The following is a 21,741-nucleotide window of genomic DNA, read 5'->3' on the forward strand; positions in this document are numbered from 1 at the left end:
AAAATGTATTTTGTTTCTGGGATTATCTGAGTCGATACAAATGCATGATAGGAGGGCTGACAGGAGTAGACAAAGAAATAATGAGACATCATTCTGATGTGATTATGAGATCTTGAATACAATGGTTTTTCAGGGGGTGCCATGAAATGACATGGTAGTTTTGGCCCAAGCATAAAGTGACCAAGTTTTAACCATGCCGAGGACCCTCTTGGTTTCCCATATTCTGTCTCCAGTTAAAAGCCAGTGATAGAAAAGGCAAAGCAGGATAGAACAGGGTTAGCTTCTGTCAGTTGGAGGTTGCATTAGAGGTGAAGGCAACACTGAACTTCTCTGCCTCTTCCTCTGCAGGTAAAGAGGCACTGTCATTTTATAGGCACTGTCCATTATTTGTTGGTAGTGCTCATGAAAAGCAGATGGCCTGGTAACTATAACCTGCATACACCTTTGATACATCTTGAACTTTTAGTGACCTGTGGCCAATATAGGTGTCTTCCAGACCAGCAGTGATTTCTCTCTTTTAACGTTTAAGCCTGTTTTTCTAGATAAATGTGCTCCTCCTTAACATCCATGATTCTAGGTTGACCCTTCTTTATTTCTATGGGGCAGGTTCAGCTTTCTTGTTGCATCAAGAAAACCTGGAGGAGTCCCATACAGATTGCTTTGAAAAGCTTGTGTTAAATATTTTTAGACTTTTAGGGTTTTTAGCAAATAATAAATTGATTTGGTCTCTTTCTTATTAAAAGAGCCCTTTGGACTAGTAAAGTGACCCATTTCCATATGGATTGGCTCTTGGGTTGGATGGAGATATTTTTTCTCTTTCTTATTGTGCTGTGTTAAGGCTTAGAGTGCCAAGGAGTTTATGAACTTCCACAGCTGTCAAGTCATTCATGTCAAAAGAGTGAGCAAATAACAAGCAACTACCTGGAGTCATGTGTTCTTGTTAACTGACACAGTGCAGAAGGTCAGGTTTGTAGTCAGCGTGGTCTCTTGCAGCAGTCTGGACCTATGTGTTTCTTCCCCCCTTTCTGAAACTTTCATTTTAAATTGTTGTTAATATTCCAGTGTTGCTGGACTGTTGGTGAAAAGTCAGTGACTGAAGTTCATGTCATTTAGAAACCATCTTTTGAATTGTTCAGTCATTAACGAGGCTTAATGAGTTTGGAAGAGCAAAACAACAGCAAAGATATTTTGCCACTGGGTGGAAAGGACCGTGGTGGGTGTGAAGAGCTCTCCTGTTAGCACCAAATGCTTATGGAAGGGCAGCCCCTGCCCTTCCCCACCAGCGTCGAGTGCATCTTTTAAACATGATTTTAAAAGTAAATCAGCTGCTGATCCTTCAGTTGTACACATTCGTTGCCTTTGGAGCTCAACTCCCAATAAATGTCAATCTCTGGATTTAATAAAAGGCATCGGTACAAAATAAAAGTTTTTAGCAAGACAACACTCATTAAATGGAAGATACAGTGATGGAGAGTGGCTATGCTCAAGAAACTACACAAGCAGGACTTCAGGCAGGCATCAGCTACAAGCAAAGTTTGTTACACTGTCTATTTCAATGGAAATCATGGATTGACACTGCCAGCATTAGCACAGTGCACCATCCATGTAAACATGTATAACGTCTGTAAGGAAACCTCCTTAATTATTTAAAATATATCAGCAAACATCCATAGACAGGCACCCTGAGGTGCTGTGCTTCATGACGACAAATAGTGGGTCCCTGAAGAGAGAATTGTTAATGCTCTGCGGGAGTGTATTATTCCATCAGGCAAAGGAACCTTAACAGCGATGGCAAGTTTTCAGACCATGTAATTTTAATCACCTTTTTAAGAACTGAGACTTTCTTTATAGACGCTGGAGAAAGGGCCTTCCAAAGAACTTGTTAGGACCTTGTCTTCATTGCCTCTATATGAAGGTTAAAGTTAAATGACATGTCTGCCACAGAGTACTTTTAAGACTTGCTAGTTAACATAGTGACTGGGTAAAAGGCAGGCAGGCAGTGGGAAATGAAGGAAGAGGAACGTGTTAAAATGCGGTGTAGGTGTTGCTGTTAGGGTCAATATAGTTATGTAGATTACCACAATATGAAAGGCCACAAAGAGGAACAAACTTATTGACAGGTAGATTATTGGTAGGTTCTTGCATTTACACATTGTGAATTGTTTGGGTGATCTACAAATGTATTCCATTGTAGGTAGATTGGAGGAACAGCCTAGCAGGTTGACTGTAAGGCTTTTTGCTAAGACTTTTGATTGATTCTGGAAAAGACATAGGAGAACTTTTTTTGAAGTGTGTGATCACACCTGTGCAGCCCTGTATGCAGGTTTCAGGGTGGGAGAGAAGAAAGGGATTGCAGTTGAGTTGAGAGATGTTACCTTTATTTATTTATCGAATATAAAGCTTCTAGTACATGATGTGTACACTAATCTGTGTTTCACAAATGGTAATTTATTGATGATGGATTTTAACACAGTTGTGATTTCATCAGTATAACTAGTGGTTATGCTGCAAACATATGCGCTCCTTTTGCTGTTAAAAATACATCAACAAAAATATTTTTTCCTTTATGTTTTCAGATTCCTGTTTTTTGCCAGCCAATGATCTCACGCACAGTTTTTCTTCCTACCTGAAGGAAAGTGAGTTAAAATGTTGGTCTGGATGAGATGAAAGTTGTACAAAAAACGTTGTTAATGCAATATTATTGCAATTTTTATCTGTACTGCCAAATGTTTTTAATTATGAAATATTAATGACTTTGTTTTTTCATGACAGTTCTTGTTTTTCTGGGTCTTTTTTACTCTATCACTTTTCTTTTAAGCAAAATGTTCTTGGGTTTCTTTTAATTGCTAGGGATTATTTGTCAGTAATTTATTGTGGCTTCATAAGTAGGTGTATGTATTATCTTACAGTAAAAATCCTGCAGCTGTCTGCTGACATGAACCAAGAGAATTTTTATTCTCTTGTATATTTATATAGAACTTCTGGTCTGGTAAATGTTTCTTTTCAATTGGTTTTCTCTGGTACAAATTGTCATATGTGTCAAATGAAGACAATGGGCTTGTCACCTTACAAACTGTTGATTTTTAATGCTTATCTAATTTGTTCAGTTATTTGATATTTCTGTATTTTATTTATTTGGGGCATTTTATTTTCCAATTTCTCAGCCATGACTAAATGTAAAAGTGTTGCAAGAGATCCAGACCTCATAGGAGTCAGCATGTGTGTTCTTGCTGCTGGCTACCATTCATCATGTACTCTTGTGATTTAAAATTGTGGCATGTAGTAGTTTCTCTGTACGTACATGGGCTTTTTCATTGCAGTTTGTCCTAAGTGGGCAAAACTCCGTAAAAACCACAAGGAGAAGAAGTCAGTGGTGATGCTGGTTATCTGCAGTTCTGCTCTTCGTTCCTTGGAACTCATCAAGTATGTCGATAGCCAATGTTATGTTGAGGTTGGCAGTCAGTCAGAGGTTTTGTCTTGGAACCACAGACATAAAGGCAAAACTGGGACACTGTCCTCTGCTAGCCAACAAATTCACTGACTGAAACTGATGCAATATCCCTTGTTTCTTTAAACTGTGGGAGTGTGGTGTTTGGTTTTACACTGAAGTAACGCTTAGTACTTCAGTTGCATGGAAGTGCTATTTTTGTTAAAAACCAAAAATAAAGTGTAACCAATTTGGGGGAAACACGCAACATGTTATACTTGGGAACAGAGTATACCCGTAAAGCATCATGATCCACCACTAAAAATCGCGACTTTGCACCAAAGGCAATGAGGACATGGCGTTCCAGGGCCTCAGGTGCCAACGCTTGCGTCTGGCCTGAGTGCCTCAAGGTCTGTGTCCTGTTCTCAGCTGGCTCAGGCTGGCAAAACTGCTGTGCAGAGATGACCATTTTCAGTGTTCCCTGTCCTCTTTTTTTTTTTCCCTTCTCTATCCTCCCCCTTCTTATTCCAGAAGTCTTGATGACTTTGATGAATTAATGTATACCTCACAAATTTCATGGTTGTCTTTTGCGTCTTGACCCCATTTCCTGTGATTGTCAGTCAGCACAACATGAGATGGAGAGTTGGGAGGCTTGACTCCTTGCCGCAGATAGAAGCATAGATACGGCAGATGTGCCAGTAGTGCTTAGCTCCTTCTGAGACTTAGGTGGTTTTTATGTATGCTTGTATATAAACCTTTAGCTTTGCACAAGAGAAAATTGAAAATTTGGCGCACTGCAAAAAACATGCAGAGAAAGCTGTCTTAAATGACATTCAGTAAATACTGAATATGTTGTCTCCAGCTTGATTAATATAGAACATAGAGTTGTTACGGTGTGCCAAAATGGAGTGTCAGAAAATCAAGTCAGGTTTTCCAACAAATGCGTGTTGGTTAACTGGAATTTGGGCAATCTCTGCAGTAAAGACTGTGACAGCCTAGGTTTTCCCAGCAGCCATGCTGCAGGAAGACTCTGTAAAATGTAGATTGGTCCATACGCAGATCTTTTCTTTTGTGCACGCACATGCATGTTCATTCATGCCTGTATCTCAGTAACTTGAGATATTTTTGAATTAGAATTCGGCGATTAGTCATTTTTGAACTAAGTTAGCTGTGAAAGCACAGGCCATAATTATTAAGTATTAGCTGAAAAGCTATCTAAACAATATTGCCCCCTACTGATATCTGCTATTGTGTTTGTCCAGTTGTTGATCACTGTTGATCAAGTAGCAAACAAGAATGTACATAGTGTTCAAAGTACAAGCAGGGGTCACTGGGAGACTGTGTGTCTCAAAGCATATTGAGAAATGTCAGTTAGTTTTGCTTTTCTCCTGTGTGGTCTTAATCCCAGCTCTGATGCTTGCATTTCCTTTTTCAATTTTTTTATTGCTAGGTCAATGACAGCATTTAAAGGAGACTGCAGAGTTCTCAAGTTGTTTGCAAAGCACATAAAGGTAAAAGGGCTGCAAGGGAATTTTGGTAGAACAACTAAACAACTAACTAGTGTCATACCATTTTCTTTTTAATGCATTTAGCAATAGTGCCTTTCATACAGTGTTCGTATAATGTTCCTTTCTTTAGGTAATGCTTCCTTTGGTAACCCATTGTTGCAGTTTGAGAAATCTAGCCAAACACCATCTCCAGTAGCTCTGGTGCAATCCTATGCAGAATGTGGATGCTTATGCATGTGCTATGTTTTAAAGGTGTTCCACATTCCTGTGAGGTGCTCATTCAAATGGCTTTTGCCTGTTTAAATAGTAGGCTCACACACATAGGTTTGTAGAAGCAAACTATACCAGCGTCCACATTTGCATTCTGATGACTGGATGCCTGGTTACCCAACATTCATACCTGTTGGAGAGCACAAATTATGGGGATTTTGGAAGTAATGAGTGGGCATTTGGCCTTTGATATGAATGCCATCAAACACACAAATTTTGCTTTATTTCACACTTGCTTTATTTCACCCTTTTCCAGTGTCTTCATCTTGAAGTTTAAAGCTAATTCAACTTTGTCAGTTTTCCAGATACTTCCAGAGAATTTGTTTAAATGCTGAAGGAAGCATACTGTTCTCACCTCTAAAAATAGTTGGTGCTATAGCAGATTTTCAAAGTTGAAAATGATTGAACTTCTAGAGAAGTGTGATGCCCAGCTGGCTGTTATATTTCTTAAACTTTCTCCCGGATATATCAGTTCGACAGTTTAAAAGATGAATAGCATTTGTTACTTGATGGTATTCTAGAAAGAGATACTATGAGATCTTGAATTTATTTCCATCTCTTTGAGAAATTTTAAAACAATTGTGGTTTTACTGTGGTTTGTCTTTCTCTCTTCAATTTAGATAAAAGAACAGATGAGTATGTTGGAGAAAGGTGTGTTCCACATAGGGGTTGGAACTCCTGGGAGAGTAAAAGCGCTAGTGGAGCAAGGTAGGAGAACAAGGAGGGGTTTCTCCATAGGTATTTTATACTTGGTCTCATGAGAAGCGAGACTGCAATTGTTTTTGAAGTGCTTAGGTTGTCATGAATCTGTGGATTTGGGTACTAAACTGTACAGTTCTGTTTCTCCACTTTTACTGTGTCAGTCAAAATGAGGTCAAGATTCTAGTAGTTGATTTTATGATCACTTTAAGCTGGTATAAGTCAGTATTACCAGAGAAGGGCAGAGTAATACTTCCCCCCCTTCTAGTCAGCGCCCACATATTCCCCCTTCCTGCTTCTTGCGCTAGCCCAACAGTCTGTCTGGCAGCTCAGTGAACTGATCCCAATTAAAACAAAACCAGTGTGCATACAAAATCAGGTAATGAGCAGGCAGAAGTGGGGGACTTACTCTGTTGGCAGGAATACTGATTTATGCTGACTTGAAAGTGATTGCAAAACCATGGTGTAAGATTTAAAGCTCCAAGAAACCAAAGACTGCGAGTAAATCAAAAGGAAATAATGGCAGAAGTCGTTGTATCATATGTCACTCTGAGCTCAGTGTAAACTTTTGTGAGGGGTGGATGAAAGATCTGCTTGGTGATTTGATTTTATTTCTGATTTGCCTATAATGAAATTAATTATTCTATATAAATCTCCTTTTCTCTTACCAAATTTTGAGTACTTTTACTTACTCAATAGACATTATGTACACAAAGAAAAACAAACAACAAAATGACAAGATGATAAGGTGATTCTTTCCATTCCTCTTTCTAAACGCTGTCTTGCTCTGACTGTGGTTTCTTGGTCAGGGACTGGCTGTGGATCGGGACTCTACTGCTCCTTCCAAAAGGGTACAGGAGTAGCATAATTTTGTTGCTTTCTGTGCCCTCCACCACCATTAAATCATTACTGCTCAGCACATCAGCACATTGCCATGTTAGGCGGAGGCAACTTATGGAAGGGACACAAGGGGTCTCATCTTATGCTAAGGTCTAGTCCTTTTTTGACACTTAAGTGTTGCAGTGCCAGGTCACTAGAGAATGGAGAGGAGTCAAAACTGATATAGAAAATTGTGGGCATTGTGTAAAAGACTAGGGAAGAATAGGGGGGGAACAGCTGGAGGGCCAGTTCAGAAAGGGCTTTTTTCTTCTTTCACCACCATTTTTTTGGAGGATAAAGGAATTCTTCAGCAGCACCACTGACCTGACTCATATTCACATAGCACCCAGTCCTGTAAATTGCGAAATGCTGTCAGTTCCCATTAACAAGAGTTTTCAGGCTAGGGTCCTTGTAACTTACCAGCTCCTCATCAGCTATGGAAATTCAACTCCTGCAGTTTCATCAAGAGGAAGCTTGAGGAATTATTTTCTGGCAGGATGTTAGCTCTTGACAAGCCTGGCAACAGTAGTTGTTCTGCTTTTGTGTTTATCTTCGAAAAAGGTAAGGGATTATGTGGTTAAGGGAGTTTGCAGTGTCAGTGCATTAGTTTTCTAACCAGCAAATGTAGTACTTAAGTGTTCAAAGATTAGTTTCCTTGGAAACAGACAGCAAAAGATGTAAAATTCAAAAATCATTTTGATAAGCACATGTCATATTTATGTAAAATTTATGTTGCCTTTTTTAGATGGCCTGTACTTGAACGCCACAAAATATATGGTTCTGGATTGGAACTGGAGGGATCAGAAACTAAGGAGAATGATGGATATCCCTGAGGTATTGTATAAACACCTGTATATAATATATTCCATATATTCCACTTTTGATTCTAGTGCCCAGATCTTGGTCAGTAAGGTTTTCTTTCTGTAAAGCTGACTTCAGTGATCTAGAAACACAAAGAAGTCAACATTTGACTGGTAAGTCTGTACTCTCAGGTCTCAAAATTGCCTCCTGAGGAAGATTTTTTTCCTTTTTTTATTGCAAGTCATAGCTGTGACTTACACAGTTGTGCTATGAATTTCTCCTGTTTATGCTAGATGGTTGTTCTACCTGTTGCCAGAAGTTCTCTCAGTAAGAGGATTTTGTGTAAAAGTTTCCTCAAAAACCAAATAAAACTTTGGAGAAGCATTTCTTTGTCTCCATCTGAGAGTAAGATAACTTCTCGTGAGTAAATCCACAGACAAGTTCGTTCTTTTTTTGTTTTGTTTTGGGTTTTTGTGGGGTTTGGGGGGTTTTTTTGGCAAGAAGTAGGGTGCAAACTATGTAGAGCCATCCATCATTTGTAGACTCCTTTTAAGATAATTTCCTATTTTTTTCAGTTCTGTAATCCAGCTTTCACGTTTATTGCTGTGACAAGGCATGTTTACCGTATGCTGTCGGGCATCAGCTGGTATCTAGCCAGAGAGAGTGAAAGAGGCAGATTCCTCCATCAGTCGTCATTATGAAGCTCCCAAGTTCCTGCACAGTTGTTTCCTTTTTATTGTGTATTTAGAGCAGGCTGATATGCAGAATCCCCAGGGGAAAAGGACTATTATTTTAGATATATATATTTTGCTGTTTCACAAGTGAAGACAAATTATCAGTCGTTAATCCTTCTCTGTGCTTGTCTGTGTATTTGGGTGTGCTGTATTTTATAGTCCCCCACACACAAAGGTACCTGTTCCTAATAATTTCAGATAAAGCGCCCCACAAAAAAATACACTGCAGAAATGAAGTAACAAAAAAAACCCAGCTTTGCTTTTTGAGGCAAGCAGGCTCCCTCTTGTGGTAAATACATAAGGCTTTTTTGTATGGTGCTTGCACTTACCTGTAAGTTTTTTAAAGAACAGAGAACACAAATTCACAGACAGCAGTACAAAAGGTGCTGGTTGCAGTGGGATGGATTTTTGAAGTCAACTGAAGTAAATATAGCTACAGTAGACTGTAGGTGATTCACCTCAAAAAACTGAAGATTATGTTGCTAATATTTGATTTTGGGCTATTGCAAACCTGAACTATCCCTTACGGCTCACTGTAGGTAGCATCACAGCATTTCTGCATGTCTGTCTGGGAATATAGGCCAAAAATTTTGACTCCAGATGCATTTTATGAAGGCAAAATCTTAAGGCTATCTTAACATCAAAATGTTAAGGCTTAGCTCGAGTTAAAAGCAAGTAAGAAAGAATGTTACACCTTCATATATAGTGTTAGCATAAGGAATAGATATTTATGTGTGATTACAGGATAGTGAATATGTGATTACAGAAAAGTATTCAAACTTGCACTTGACTTGGGTAACACAACATACAGAAAGGTTTTTGACATCTTGAGCTGTGTAAGTGGAGCGTTTTGCAGCTATTTGTCCTGCTGCAGACATCAGGCAGATTCCTGAGAGTTATTTATAAGGAATGTTAGCAATAAAAGGTACCCAAACAACGTTTTGGAGATAAGTCATCTTAACACAGTAGAAACCAATGGGATGTTTTGGCAACTTGCAGACTTAAAATATGGAATACAGTCTTAGTGAGCAGAGGATCTTACTCTTTTACTTGTATAAAAATTGTCAAATACTTGCTATGAATAGTCAGAAGTTTTCTCAAAGAGGAGAGGAATTATAGTACCAAAAATGTAATTTAGAGAACTGGCAGCTTGATGTACTAATTTCTTTCATCCTGTATTAGTTGCGGAGGCAAAATTGTACCCTTAAAATTAGAAATGAGGCATACTGACCTATTTTCAGTGCAAACCTCACTTGTCAGTAATTTCTTTGCATATTTAAGGTGCTGCATTGCTAAATTTCATTGTAATTACACCAGAAAGCAAGAACAGCTGGAAGCACATGTCTATTCTACTTGCTGTTTTTGTACTCATCTGATATTCAGTGGAAAATTATGTACACAGTGGTATATTCTGATAAATATATGAATTTAAAAACACATGAATCTTCCTACATGATAGTCCTGTACCCCATTATATCTACGTAATGGATGGTGGCCTGATCCACTGCTCTCTCAGTTGCCTCAACATCTCATTAGTTAATGCTGTTAGATTTTTTTTCCTCTGTTTCTGTCTCTCCCGCTTCATTCATCCCGAACAATGGAGAGAAGGAAATAAAAAGAAAGCTCACAAAGAAACCAAAGGAGGGGTGAACCAGTTTGTCAGACCCTGTCTTGGCACAGTGGAGTTATACTAAATCACAAAGGTTTAAATAAAAATCGATTGTATACTTTCTGATCTGACCAAAGGACAAGCTTCCTGCTTTGAAAGCTTTGTGTATAGAGGTTGATGGCAATACAGAGCTGTCTCAACTCCTCAGATTACTTGTTTGTAAGATTCAAATGGAGTTTTTTCAACAAAAACCAATATTGTATTGTCTCCAAACAATACAAACACTGAGCCTTGAGTAAGTTTGAAAATACGGAAAGTTTAAGTTCCAGGCTTCATGAAAGTAAACAAAATTATAGGAAATGGACTTGTGATAGAAAGACAACTGTTTTCACCCTCATGTAGCACATCCAGTGTGGAATAGAGGTTAGTCAGGCTTTCTCACATCATTTATTCCTGTGCAGAGTGGAGGCACGGAAGGATATAATCCTGAGATAAAACTTGCAAATAAGTTATTTGTAAGTGGGAAGAGGGAGCTATAAGGAGACTCTGGACTAACTGTGATAGAGAATCTTGTGTTCCTGCTGAAATGTGTAGTCAATATTTACTCTCGAATACATTTGTCTTTTATCTTTAGATAAGCAATAAGCTACAGCCATATCCGTGTTATAAACCAAAGTACTTTGCATGCAGCACATGCAGACCTGACCTTCATGCTCACTTTCATTCAGGTCTCTCAGACACTGTTGTGGCTGTTGCAGTGCAGTACTGCCTTTGGACTACTTGACACTGGTTGATACTCTGGGAAGTCCCGTAGGGATTTTGCAAGCCAGGATGGACCTCTTGCTGCAGCATGCTTTATCAGCTCCTCACCAATGACAGCTTTTCCATAGCCATGTTAGATGGGACTTCACAAGCCGTAGTTGTACTTTAGGATTGCAGAGCAAATGCTAGGTATTTTAAAAAATGGCAGTATTCTAGAGCTCAGGACCTTGTATGGGAACCTTTTCTTTCACTTCTAGTCCTATAGTAAGGTGCCTGAGTAAATAAATAATGGTATTTAGCCAAAGCATTATCAGTAACTTCCGATGCTTTCTTTGATTTTTGTTTTCTTCAGATAAAGAAAGAAACAATTGACCTACTGGAGATGAGTATTATAAAGCTGTGCAGAGAAGGGTCTGTGAAGCTGGGACTCTTTTAATGGTTTTACCAACAAGGAAGTCATTTGCAGCTGCATTTTACTATTATCCTGCCTGCAATTGGCAAGTGATAAACAGGTGATGGAATCAAGAATTTTGAGTTTTCAGAGGTTTGTCAATACAGAAAGAATGCACATTGTGACCTTTCCTGAGTTTCCTTTTAATAATAAAACAGAGGTTTTGTTTGTAGTTTTAGTATGATTTTTATTGCAGGAACAATGTGATACTGAAATGAGAGTTACATTGCAGTCACCTGCTAGATTTACTGCTATATGTCACTTTTAAGACTTTGAAGATGAGCAAACTTGGGTGTGAAAGTCTTTGTACAACTTATTTTTCTGTTTTCTCTCTCTGCTGTCCCAAAGGAGACATTTACTTCTCTCATGAGAGTTGTAATCTAGTTCTTGCCCTCAAGGGTCTTTGAAAAAGTTGTATGAATTTCAGTAATTTGTCAAAAAGGTATTTTTCACCTATCTCTTCTAGAGCTGGCCAAATGCTATTTTTTGCTATTACATGATAAATTGTATTATATTGAGACTTTATTTGGTTAAACCGTTGAAGTGTGCAAAAAATATTCTTCTGTTTGTCCATTTAAATTAAAAGGAGATGATCTCTGGGTGATTTTTTTGTCCTTGTGGATAGTAGGGAATGGATGGACTTTTTTCAGAGGACAAGATGAACAGAGGTGAGCATATCGTCAGCGTCTTGGAACACCATTGATCCAAATCAGATGTTTTGAGAATGAGTTGTCCTTTTGTGATAAAGGACACCCAACCTTTTTACAACTTTAAATTGCATCTGAATCAATAGCAATGAATGTAGCAGGTTAAGAAAATTGATTTGGTCTTCCAAAGCAATGTTTTGTGTCCAGCGCTGTCTCAGCACCTGCAGTTCTCCCCAGCAGCATCCAGTGCAATTTAAGAAGAGCTCCTTTCATTGTATACCATGCCTGTTAGCTTGGCAGCTATGGAAATGAAGGGAGAAGAAATAATGCATCTGAGATTACACAGAAATTCCAGTATAGCTGGCAGTATCCCTGAAAATGAATAAGACATAACAAATCCTACTGAATTGTGGGGCAGGAAAAAGCATATATTTAAGCTTTTCCAGGAGGCATGAGGTGGACACCCTGACCAAAGTACACAATCGTTTGATTGGTACAAGCTGATCATGGGGATCCGGGTACAAATGTACAAAATGAGGAAGAGAGAGATCTAGTTAATAAGTAATTCCTGACCATAATGCAGGTTTGAACAAACAATAATCTCCCAACAGTAAGGATAGTATCTCAGCTTAAACGCTCTCCAGCACAAGTATATTATTCCTTCCTCTCACCAAGAAGAAAATGAAAAACAAGACAAGTTCCCTTCCGCAAGAAGGAGAGGCACGTCCTTCCAGATGTCCGGATAACAGTGCGTTCAAACAACAGAAGCTACCAGCTTGGAAGCCCCAGCTTACCATTGCGGCTGTGCTGTCCAGCTTTTTTCTCACAGGCGTGTTCTGCCTTTCTGTGGGAGTCTGCCTCATTATATCTGCAAACAGCGTCAGAGAAATCCAGGTTTGTTTGGGCGTGGTGTTCTAATGAACATGTTCTATGAAGAAGAAACTGGGCTACGTTTGGAGGGAAAAGGCTTTGAGTTTTTGCTCCTGGATAAAGATGACAGCAATGGCTTCATGCCTTGCACATGTGTCCAGCAGCCAGTATTCCTGTGAAAATCCTCAGAGATAGTTGGTAACCGATAAAATCTGAGCACTGGGTGGTTAACTGGGTGGTAATATCTGAAATATGGGTGGTAATTACTGCCACTGGCTTGTAATATCTGAAATGTTGTTATTATTTCCTGGATTTTTGAAAGGAAATAAACTAATCCCTTTGGTTGTGTTTGGTACTAGAAGAACGTACATGTTTGCTGGGGCAAAATGTTAAAATGCAGGGAGCCATGATGTTTAAATGCCTCCTGGAGGCAAGGCTGGTTAGACCTGTGGTGGTATTAATAGACTCCTGGTTGGAACAAACACTCAGCACTACATCCAGGCTGTTCGAGAGGGGTGGGCCATAATGCTTGTGGGGATTTGTCAGGCATTACTTGGTCAGCCAGACCGAGCTGCAGAAGTGTTCTTCACTCAGCACTCCTTTGCCGAGGAGCAGATGTGGAGGTTCTGCAACAGTCGTCAAAAGGCTCTAAAGCAGCTTTAAACTAGGGATAAAATTTGTGGACGTTTGTTGAGGCCAAGTCCTGATTCTCTGCCTCTGTCGATTTTTAATAGTGTTTTTGGCAGTCCAGAGTCACTTAGAAGAGAACTGCTCTGAGAAGTCTTGGAGCTAAACCACTAACCTTTTCCTATGTGCATGCCCCTTATTACAGTATCTCTGCTTGTTCACTTCTCTGACAGATTGATTATTCAGATAAGTGCTCAGATTGTTCAAAACTTCGTGAAAATTCCTCTAATTGGAATAAGGAATGCCACTGCTCTGTTAATTTCATGCTAAAGGAAGATATGTTGGTAAGTGGATGCATGAAACCAACTCAACTTGCTTAATACTTTCTGTTACATATATCCCTATATGATAAAATATACCAATTCGGCTTGGTAGAACTCCTGACTAAATTTTCTTTGTACTTTTTAAAAACATGAAATATTCAAAATTTTACACTTTTGCCTTTACTGTTCATTTTGGTACATGTTAAAAATAATCAAGATCAGGCTACCTCTGTCCTTGGTTGGGAGATGTCCAAGGAGAAGATGGGGCTGGAGGAAATAGTGTTTGATTGTGGAGGTGACTTCTTTCTGTATCTCTCTCTCTGAGTCAGTAGCAAACCCTTTCCCTTAGTCAAGGGTTAGTTGTTACCGCATTGCTAAGCTCTCAAATGAGAAGGAAATCTGAAGCTCTGACCACTTGTCGTAAGTAAACCCCTGTAGTCTTTTTTTACAAGGGTTATGCTGTTAATCCCAAAGGTCCTTGAAATAATTCAAGTGTAGCAATGTCATTCTGCAGTTTCACTTGGGAAAAGTATCCTTCGTTTCCTGTCCTAAACTACTGGGTCATGTTGCTGAGACTGTTAAAATGCTTCATGTTCCACCAAAGAGATCTTATGCTTAGAACTGCATAAATGATCCCTTAAAATTACAGTGCAATTTGAATTACAAAGTCACTTTAGGGTTCTTCAGTATTGAAGAGGCTGTTAAAATACTTTGTCATTCTTCAGATTACAATGCTGTTTGAGATGAGAAGTTTATTTAACTGAATAATGGGGTTTTTTATAGTTTAATAATCCTCTTTCTTGCTTGTATTTGCCTGCCTAGCATCCTCCTTTTGATTACAGGACTAAACTTTCCAAAGGGTTCAAATAATTGATGAGAGGCAGCCTTATTTTTTTCAAAAAATCTGAAGGAATTAAGAGCTAATGGGTACTTTTTGAAGTTTCTTGTCCACCTTCTTTTATGGAAAATGAGTGTCTGTCTCATGAAATTATTCATAGTCATTGCAGGTTCATGGCCAGCCATGCTGTCTTGACTAAAATAATAATCAGACATTTTTATTTTAGGTTTTGTTTGGTGATTTAAAGTATGTTTAATTTTGTGCCAAAATACTGAACTTTTCAGTTGGGGTAAAGACGAGATTCTAGCCAGCATGCGCTGAAGTAATTTCTTAGAGTGTAGTTACCAACACTTAAACGTGAATTGAGTACTCTCTTCCCCTCTCTTTTTTAGCAAGTAATAGGATTTCACTTTGTCTATGTGAACTCAGCTTATTGAAGGGATTTATCCTTGAATTCTAGGGTGACGTTTTTATGTACTATGGCTTGCAAAACTTCTATCAAAACCACCGTCGATATGTGATATCAAGAAGTGACGCACAATTGTTGGGTCGAAATGTAAATGTAAGTTTTCTTCTTTTATTACGAGATTGTCAGTATTTCCATCAGGTGCATCTTTGACCATATGGATAACTAACTAGACGTAACTGTAAGTGTGTTAAGATGGCTCTAGGGAATAATAAGAAGGTACAGATTTTCAGTGTTTGGTCTCTGCTTTTATGATTGTTAGGGCCATTATGTCTAATAAGTTAATAAGAGAGGAAGATTGAGGAGATAAATAAAAGATGTCAGTCCAGTGTTGCAATTCTCAAACCTGCACCTGGTAAGGATGCTGATTAAAAATACATTGTCTTTTTCAAATAAATTTACAGAAAGCTTTTCCTTTAGTGTTTTCAGTCTTCTTAGCCAGAAATGTATTAAGCTGTGCTTTTATTATAGGGTTAGGGAATTAAGTTATTCTGAGTCTTTTGTTTGCCATCTGGCTTTGGAAGCAGACAAGGAGCAGGAAAAGGTTTATGGTGAAATAGGTGATCATGTAGCATGCTAAGTATGCAATTTAGAGGTCTAAAGAGGAGGCTAGACAGCAGCACCTGCAGCAGGCCTACATAAGGCAACTGGAAAATGCAATCATTGCATTCGGGTTTTTTTACTTACAAATCTAAAACATGTTTTCTTTGGCTTAAAAGTAGCATTTCTCAATATATACACAGTCCACACACTGTCCTCTCAGTACATATGATGGTTGTGCCATAATAATCTGTTGGTTTTATAAAATGCTTCTTGTAACTCTCAAGACATGTTCCGCATACAAACAAAACCCCCAGATTCTGTGCCTGATTGTTCCGTGACCTTGAATGCAGATTCAGAAGAGCTACTGCGCACCCTTCACCACCTACCGAAATGGGACACCCATGGCTCCCTGCGGTGCTATTGCCAACAGCATGTTCAATGGTAAGTAGGTACCTTCCACATCTGCCTTACTGATTTCCACTTGAAACTATTCCGTTACCCCAATCCAGCTGAGTCCTGATATTGCAAGATCTCTGTCTTTCTCCCACAAAAGGTTTTGTTTGGTGGTGCTACTGTGGTGAATATGGGGTCCTGCTTCCTACAGTTTAGTAACTTGCCCCTCATTTTGAAACTGAGGAAGATTTTTATTTTACTAAGGCCCTCTTCAATGTGAATATACAACAGGACTGAGGAATTGAGTCCCTGGTGAAATAAGGAACGATGATACAACAGATTTAATGTACTTCCTTGCTAAAAAATACATTCTCGTACAGTGATGGGAGAGCCCAGATTCTGCCTTCCTACAGTGGTGTGCTAAGAAGGAGGTGACATGTTCTTCACATTGGCTTGAACCTTTGGATCTATGTGGTTGCATTTTGTTCTTTGAATGCTGGAAGCATACATAGTCCTACTCAATTTGATCCCGGGTTTGGTCTTGTTTGTAGTAACCTAGTGGGCGTAATCTACAGAGTACATTTAGGCTGAAACCTAGAGGGCTCCTAGCCATGAACGCTGGCAGATTTCAGAATGGATTTCTTTGGGAGGAAAGGAGACAAAAAACTTCTACAGACTGTTCCCCCCTACCCCATCCTTTTTGTCTGCCGCTCACCCCCACACACACCCTTTTTTTTGACCTGTTCCACACAGTGGTTTTTGGCAATGCAGCAGCTGTTTTCAAGCAGCTGAGCCATGCACACTAGAGGACTTGTGAAGGGCAGCTGCATTCAGTAACTTGTAGATTCATTTGATTTTCATCATTTGATTGGCACCCACCTGCTCCCCTGGAAGGCTGACTTACTGGACTGGGCTCAGACCTAGGCCAGCAGAGCTACCTGTGTGGAGCCCACACTGTTCTGGAGCACTGGCTGCAGGACAGAATGCTCCTGCGGAGAATTAGGGATACTAAGATTTTAAAATCCGAAGGGTCAGCCTCCCAGTGTCTGCCTTTGCATCTGTCCTTAGTGCACAGTGTGTTGAAAGGTTCCAGCCGCTGGTGATGTGGGGGAAGGAGGTGATGTCTGAATCCCCCCTCTGGTAGCTCATTTCTGTCCCTCTGCTGTGAAAGAGGGTGCTTCCTGTTCACTTTCGACACTTCATCTGGTTCTCTGATTGCTCTCTAATCTTGTTTTGTAAAATGAGGAAGATGACCAAGTTCCTGCCACGGGAAAGGTTTTTAACCTAAGCTAGCCCATAAGGGAGCAGTCAGACAAGCAGTTAAACAGGCAGAGGTCGGAGAATTGCAACTCATGTTAATAAACTAGTGACAAACAGCTGGGGAGGTAGTGGGGCACAGAGTGACCACTTACTCAGAAGAGCATGTCCGAGCCTTAAGGAGCTGTGTGAACACAGGTTTTGTAGCAGGATTAAAAAAAAGGAAGTTTTCATTGATGCTCATGCAGTTGAGTTGTGTTTTTCATATTTCCTAAAAAGCAGCCCCTCCCCTTTATGTCATCTAACTATCTCTGCCCATCATCTTGTTGGCTGCATAGGTGTTTACATAGATGGCAATGAGACCTATAACGTTTTTGCCTTATGTTAAACTAATCTAAGTAGGAAAATTGTTTTTTGCCCACCGAAACAAAATGGCATGGTTAAGCACAATTTTAACTAAATGTGTTTTGGTTGCAGGAAGTGGTCACGTCCAAGTTGGTGGACAAGGACCAAAGCAAAATTTTCTCCAAAGGATCATGGATTCCCTTGATTGTCCTTTCACCTCTCCCCTGTTCCCTGAAAACACATATTATATATAGCAAAGCAATCAGTTCAGGACAACTGTCAAAGAAATGCTAGGGAAAGCTGGCTAGGAGAGTAACTTCTGTAACTAGCTAGAGAGGTCCAGAAGTGATTTGCAAAGAATTTAGTCACACAGGAGTTGATGGACATGAGATACTTGCACATATTTCTACACAGGGATTCAACAGGATTATTGGTAGGAGTATGTTCAGCCTTTAAAATGTCAGAAGTTCTAAGGCTCTGGAATCTTAATTCTTCTTATGGAATGTACCATGCTCTGTACACAGTCATGATGAAACCTTTCCCGGGATTTTTTTGTTTTGTTTTCTATTCGCTTGAAAGGTGCTTCAATGTGACAGTTTTTGTTAGTTGTGCTGGCAATTAGAATGACTGTCTTTTACTCATAGTTATTGCTTCTTGTATTCCCTGCAGATACTATTGATCTGTTTTACAATCTTAACTCATCTGTTATTCAAGTACCACTGCTGAAGACTGGAAACAGTTGGTGGACAGATAAAAATGTGAAATTTCGCAATCCAAAATCATACAATCTCTCTTCTGCGTTTGCAGGTAAGAATGGTTCTACTGGTATTCCTTATTTTTCAGTGGCTTCCCTACCTCCCCCTGCCCTGTGTGTGATGGTCTCCCGTTCTGAGATGAATTGCCTTTGGGAGAAATACCTCCCAAACCAGGTGGGAGAAGCAGCTTTAGAGGGTGACTGAGAGCAGAAGACAGATTTAGCCAAAGTACCACTTTTTTTTGTTTTTTTCAAATCACTGACTGAAATTGGGAGAAAGTGGTTTTGGAAGACTGAAGTTAGCCCACATCAACACCCTTCCGTATAGTTTCTTGTAACGCTTAATCTGTCCAGAGAAAGCAAGGATGCAGTCACTTTATTTTTTCCTGTTGAAAACATCTATGAAGGAGAATTGCATGTCACATCTTTCCTTCTTCATGCCTTTGCAGATTCTTAGGGAGTTGTGAGGCAAGTGAGGCTGCTATTATCACTAGTTCTTTCAAACAGCTGTTTCCTAGGGCTGTTTCCTTGTGATAGTTGATCTGTATTGAAGTGGGACTAAAAGCTTCCTATTCTGGATCAGGGCAGTGCTGTACTGGATGCAATACGCAAGAGTTAATTATCTAAGTAGTTTTCATATGACATATTCTAGATATCATAGGCTGTGCTGTTAGGACTCCAAAAAGGTGCCTTTCCGGTTGTACAGGAATAAATTAATGTATAAAAACGAAGGCAAGTTCCCCGTAGAGAGCATGTTGCTTGCTGAAGAGGCAAGAATCCAGAATAAACAGTATTTTTATTTGTCCAAGTCACTTTCTTTTTCCTGTGCTTGAAGTTTCTAATGTGTAGCAACCCCTGGGTACTGTTAAACTCTGTTAATTCATGTTCGAGGTGAGTGGAGATGGTTGGGTGAAAAGTGTTATGTAGCATATAGAATTTTTCAATACTGGACAGTCTGTGTCTCTTTCATATCTCATATTCTGTGTTGGTTGTGAGTAGGCCCAGAAGTTAGTCACCAACCACTGTTTTTACTGATCGTGTGTCTTTCCTGTTTGCTTTCTTTTTCATCAGGGACAGCAAGACCTCCTTACTGGCAGAAACCGGTGTATTTGTTAGATGAGGAAGATGAAAGGAACAACGGTTATGTAAATGACGACTTCATTATCTGGATGCGAGTGTCAGCCTTTGCTACATTCAGAAATCTTTACCGTCGTGTCAGACGGATAAGGCAGTTTGCAGATGGCCTCCCAGCAGGGAATTACACTTTTCATATTTCCTATAGTATCCTTTCATATTATCCAAGACTATTAGATGGTTACAACAAGATGGAAGTGGATGGGATTTGTATAGTAAAATGGCAAAGCAACCAAGCAAAACACCCAAAACTAAATCACCTAGTTTTGAGGGTGATGAGACAGCTACAAGTGGATTTTCTTTAGCCCGTGCAGATGGAGTTAAGACGAGTTACTCAAATGGCAGCCCGTGACTTTGGATTTGATTCTGAGGGGGCTACTTTTGGCTGGAGACAGCACGAGAACTTTACGCGAAGGGTAAAACTGAAGAGTTGCTTTAGCTGAAATATTTAATAGTGGCCTAATCAGATGTGTAGACACCTTTACAGGGGTGCACGAAGTGCCAGAGGTATCACTGCGGTGGAGAGCTGTGCAGGATGGGACGCCTGTGTCAGCAGAGCCCTCTGGCAGATTTGGGCCATGTGCTGAATGGAACTTCTGTGCTGGTGAAAGTACACTCTCATGCTGAACAGCGTGAACTTTGCTGACTAAAGCACTTGTTTTGTCACCAGGAGTTATGTCAAGATGACTATAAATTTCTCTCCTCTCTCAGCCAGGAGAGCTATGATTTACATGTTGTAGCACAGTCCCATTCTGAAAGCTTCCATGTGGAGAGATAAAAGGTAAAATCATGTAACGTTCTAGGTAGACAACATATTAGGTAGAGGTGAGCACTTCCCTCAGTGCGAATATCATCATGATAAGTGGAGTATCATCATGATACGCTGCCCAAAAGGCTCATTTTCAACTGAGTTTTCATAGCAAATTAGCACAGTAGCAGTTACATAAATTATGAACCTGAAATTTAAAATGAAAAAAAAAAAAGTATTTCCATGTTCACCCAGAAACTGTATCTGAAATAACCAGATTTCTCACCACCAGCTTCTACTGGGTTTTTGGACCCAGAATAGCAGAGACATCACAGATCAGTTAAAGGAATTTTTGCAGCAAATGCAGATCTTTAGGCTCTTTATGCCTTGGAAAGGTTTTTGAGCATTTACCACTACTTTTTGTCCCCCTGGAAATAATGTAAGCTTTGTTAGCAAAACCTTAACGTCCTTCTATCAGACTTCCCTGTTACCAAATTCAAGGGGAGGAAGCATGTGATTCTTTCAACCGTGGTATGGAGCGGAGGAAGTAACCCATTCCTGGGAATTGCCTACGTGGTTTCTGGCACAGCAGCAACCCTGACAGGTTTTGTCATAACTGTCATCCACTTAAAGCTCAGAAAAAAGAAAACGTTCTTTCAGAAGTAATAAGGCTCCCTGGCTTTCTGAACAAAGGCAAAGGTGTGTTGTAAATGAAGAACGTGCAGTGCAGACCTTTCATTCTTTCCCCTGAGCTCTGGATCTGTTTCAGTAACAGGTTTGGGGAATGTAAGCAAATTGAGGGGTGGTGCTATTCCATCATCCAAAACCAAATGTACCTGAGGCTGCATTCTTATTTATGTGTGCTCCTAAATTTATTTCCTGGGAAACTTGTAGTGAGACGAGCTTCAAACAACAGATAACATAGTGGGTGAGAATTGCAATGGCAAAGAAATTATATGGTACTAATGTCTGGCCAGAAGTAACGGTCCATATTCGTTTCTTACTCAGCCCTTAATTCAGACAATATTTCTCTTGACTTAAATGGAGCTTTGGATGGGTAAAAAGTGAGGTCTTGGTCCAACAAAAAGCTTGAGCTGGTAGAACTTGGTGCTAAAATCTGTTTGTGGGCCACATGCATGGGCCGAATGGCTTGCCTTAGGTTTTATATACCTTTTTCAGCTATCCTGAAAAAGCAACCAGTTTAGCACAGCATATTCATCACAGTTTGATACTTGATTTATGATTGAATAGAGGGCATTTTTTAGGAGTTTGGAGTTTGTTTAAGCACAATTTCTTGGTTTTATCTAGGTACTGAGACTAACCTGCAAAGCTAGAGGGCATCAGAACACTGATTTACATTTTAAAAATTATGATTTAATAGAAAGTTTAGATTAAAAACTACTTTAGTGTTCAACCTTTTAGCAGAAACATCTACCTAATATAGCTATTAGGCCACAATTGCACTCCTACCTACCCCACCCTTCCACGCAAAAGTTCAGACTCTGACATGACATGAAATGTCTCTTCCCCTTTCAAGCCCTCATTTCCGTGGTGTGGTGACTTACTGTCGATAGAAAACAAAGAATCAGAAAATCTGTCAAATTAATTTTCAGAAAATAAACACTGCAGCTCGTGAACAGGCTTATCAATTTTCAT

At 39.6% G+C, this 21,741-nt stretch overlaps 2 protein-coding genes across 2 annotated transcripts in view; both read left to right on the forward strand.

The window, feature by feature from the left end:
- The window catches only part of CMSS1 (cms1 ribosomal small subunit homolog (yeast)), a 31,869-nt gene extending 20,557 nt beyond the window's left edge, over positions 1-11,312 (forward strand). The window contains exons 5-10 of the mRNA XM_010567355.1: positions 2,577-2,636; positions 3,321-3,423; positions 4,878-4,938; positions 5,826-5,913; positions 7,529-7,617; positions 11,042-11,312. Of these exons, the coding sequence (XP_010565657.1) occupies positions 2,577-2,636; positions 3,321-3,423; positions 4,878-4,938; positions 5,826-5,913; positions 7,529-7,617; positions 11,042-11,125 (485 nt within the window). The 3' untranslated portion in view covers positions 11,126-11,312. The remainder of the gene's footprint in view (positions 1-2,576; positions 2,637-3,320; positions 3,424-4,877; positions 4,939-5,825; positions 5,914-7,528; positions 7,618-11,041) is intronic.
- Positions 11,313-12,410: 1,098 nt separating this feature from the next.
- On the forward strand, positions 12,411-21,010 carry LOC104831651 (cell cycle control protein 50C-like). The gene is made up of 7 exons (XM_010567357.1): positions 12,411-12,681; positions 13,518-13,628; positions 14,906-15,007; positions 15,805-15,895; positions 18,119-18,256; positions 19,275-19,484; positions 20,564-21,010. The coding sequence occupies exons 1-7, from the start codon at positions 12,469-12,471 to the stop codon at positions 20,749-20,751; spliced, it is 1,053 nt and encodes a 350-aa protein (XP_010565659.1). The 5' UTR covers positions 12,411-12,468; the 3' UTR covers positions 20,752-21,010.
- The last annotated feature ends 731 nt before the right edge of the window (positions 21,011-21,741 follow it).

The sequence above is a fragment of the Haliaeetus leucocephalus genome, unplaced genomic scaffold (genome assembly GCF_000737465.1).
Source record: "Haliaeetus leucocephalus isolate CR32 unplaced genomic scaffold, Haliaeetus_leucocephalus-4.0 Scaffold228, whole genome shotgun sequence".
Lineage (NCBI taxonomy): Eukaryota > Metazoa > Chordata > Aves > Accipitriformes > Accipitridae > Haliaeetus > Haliaeetus leucocephalus.

What these genes read in the sequence shown, in the direction of transcription:
- LOC104831651 (XM_010567357.1), top strand. Translation starts at nt 12,469, where the DNA reads ATGAAAAACAAGACAAGTTCCCTTCCGCAAGAAGGAGAGGCACGTCCT. An exon ending in TGCTAAAGGAAGATATGTTG is followed by an intron (nt 13,629 to 14,905) that starts GTAAGTGGATGC and finishes CTTGAATTCTAG; the next exon opens with GGTGACGTTTTTATGTACTA. An exon ending in TGTTGGGTCGAAATGTAAAT is followed by an intron (nt 15,008 to 15,804) that starts GTAAGTTTTCTT and finishes CCTTGAATGCAG; the next exon opens with ATTCAGAAGAGCTACTGCGC.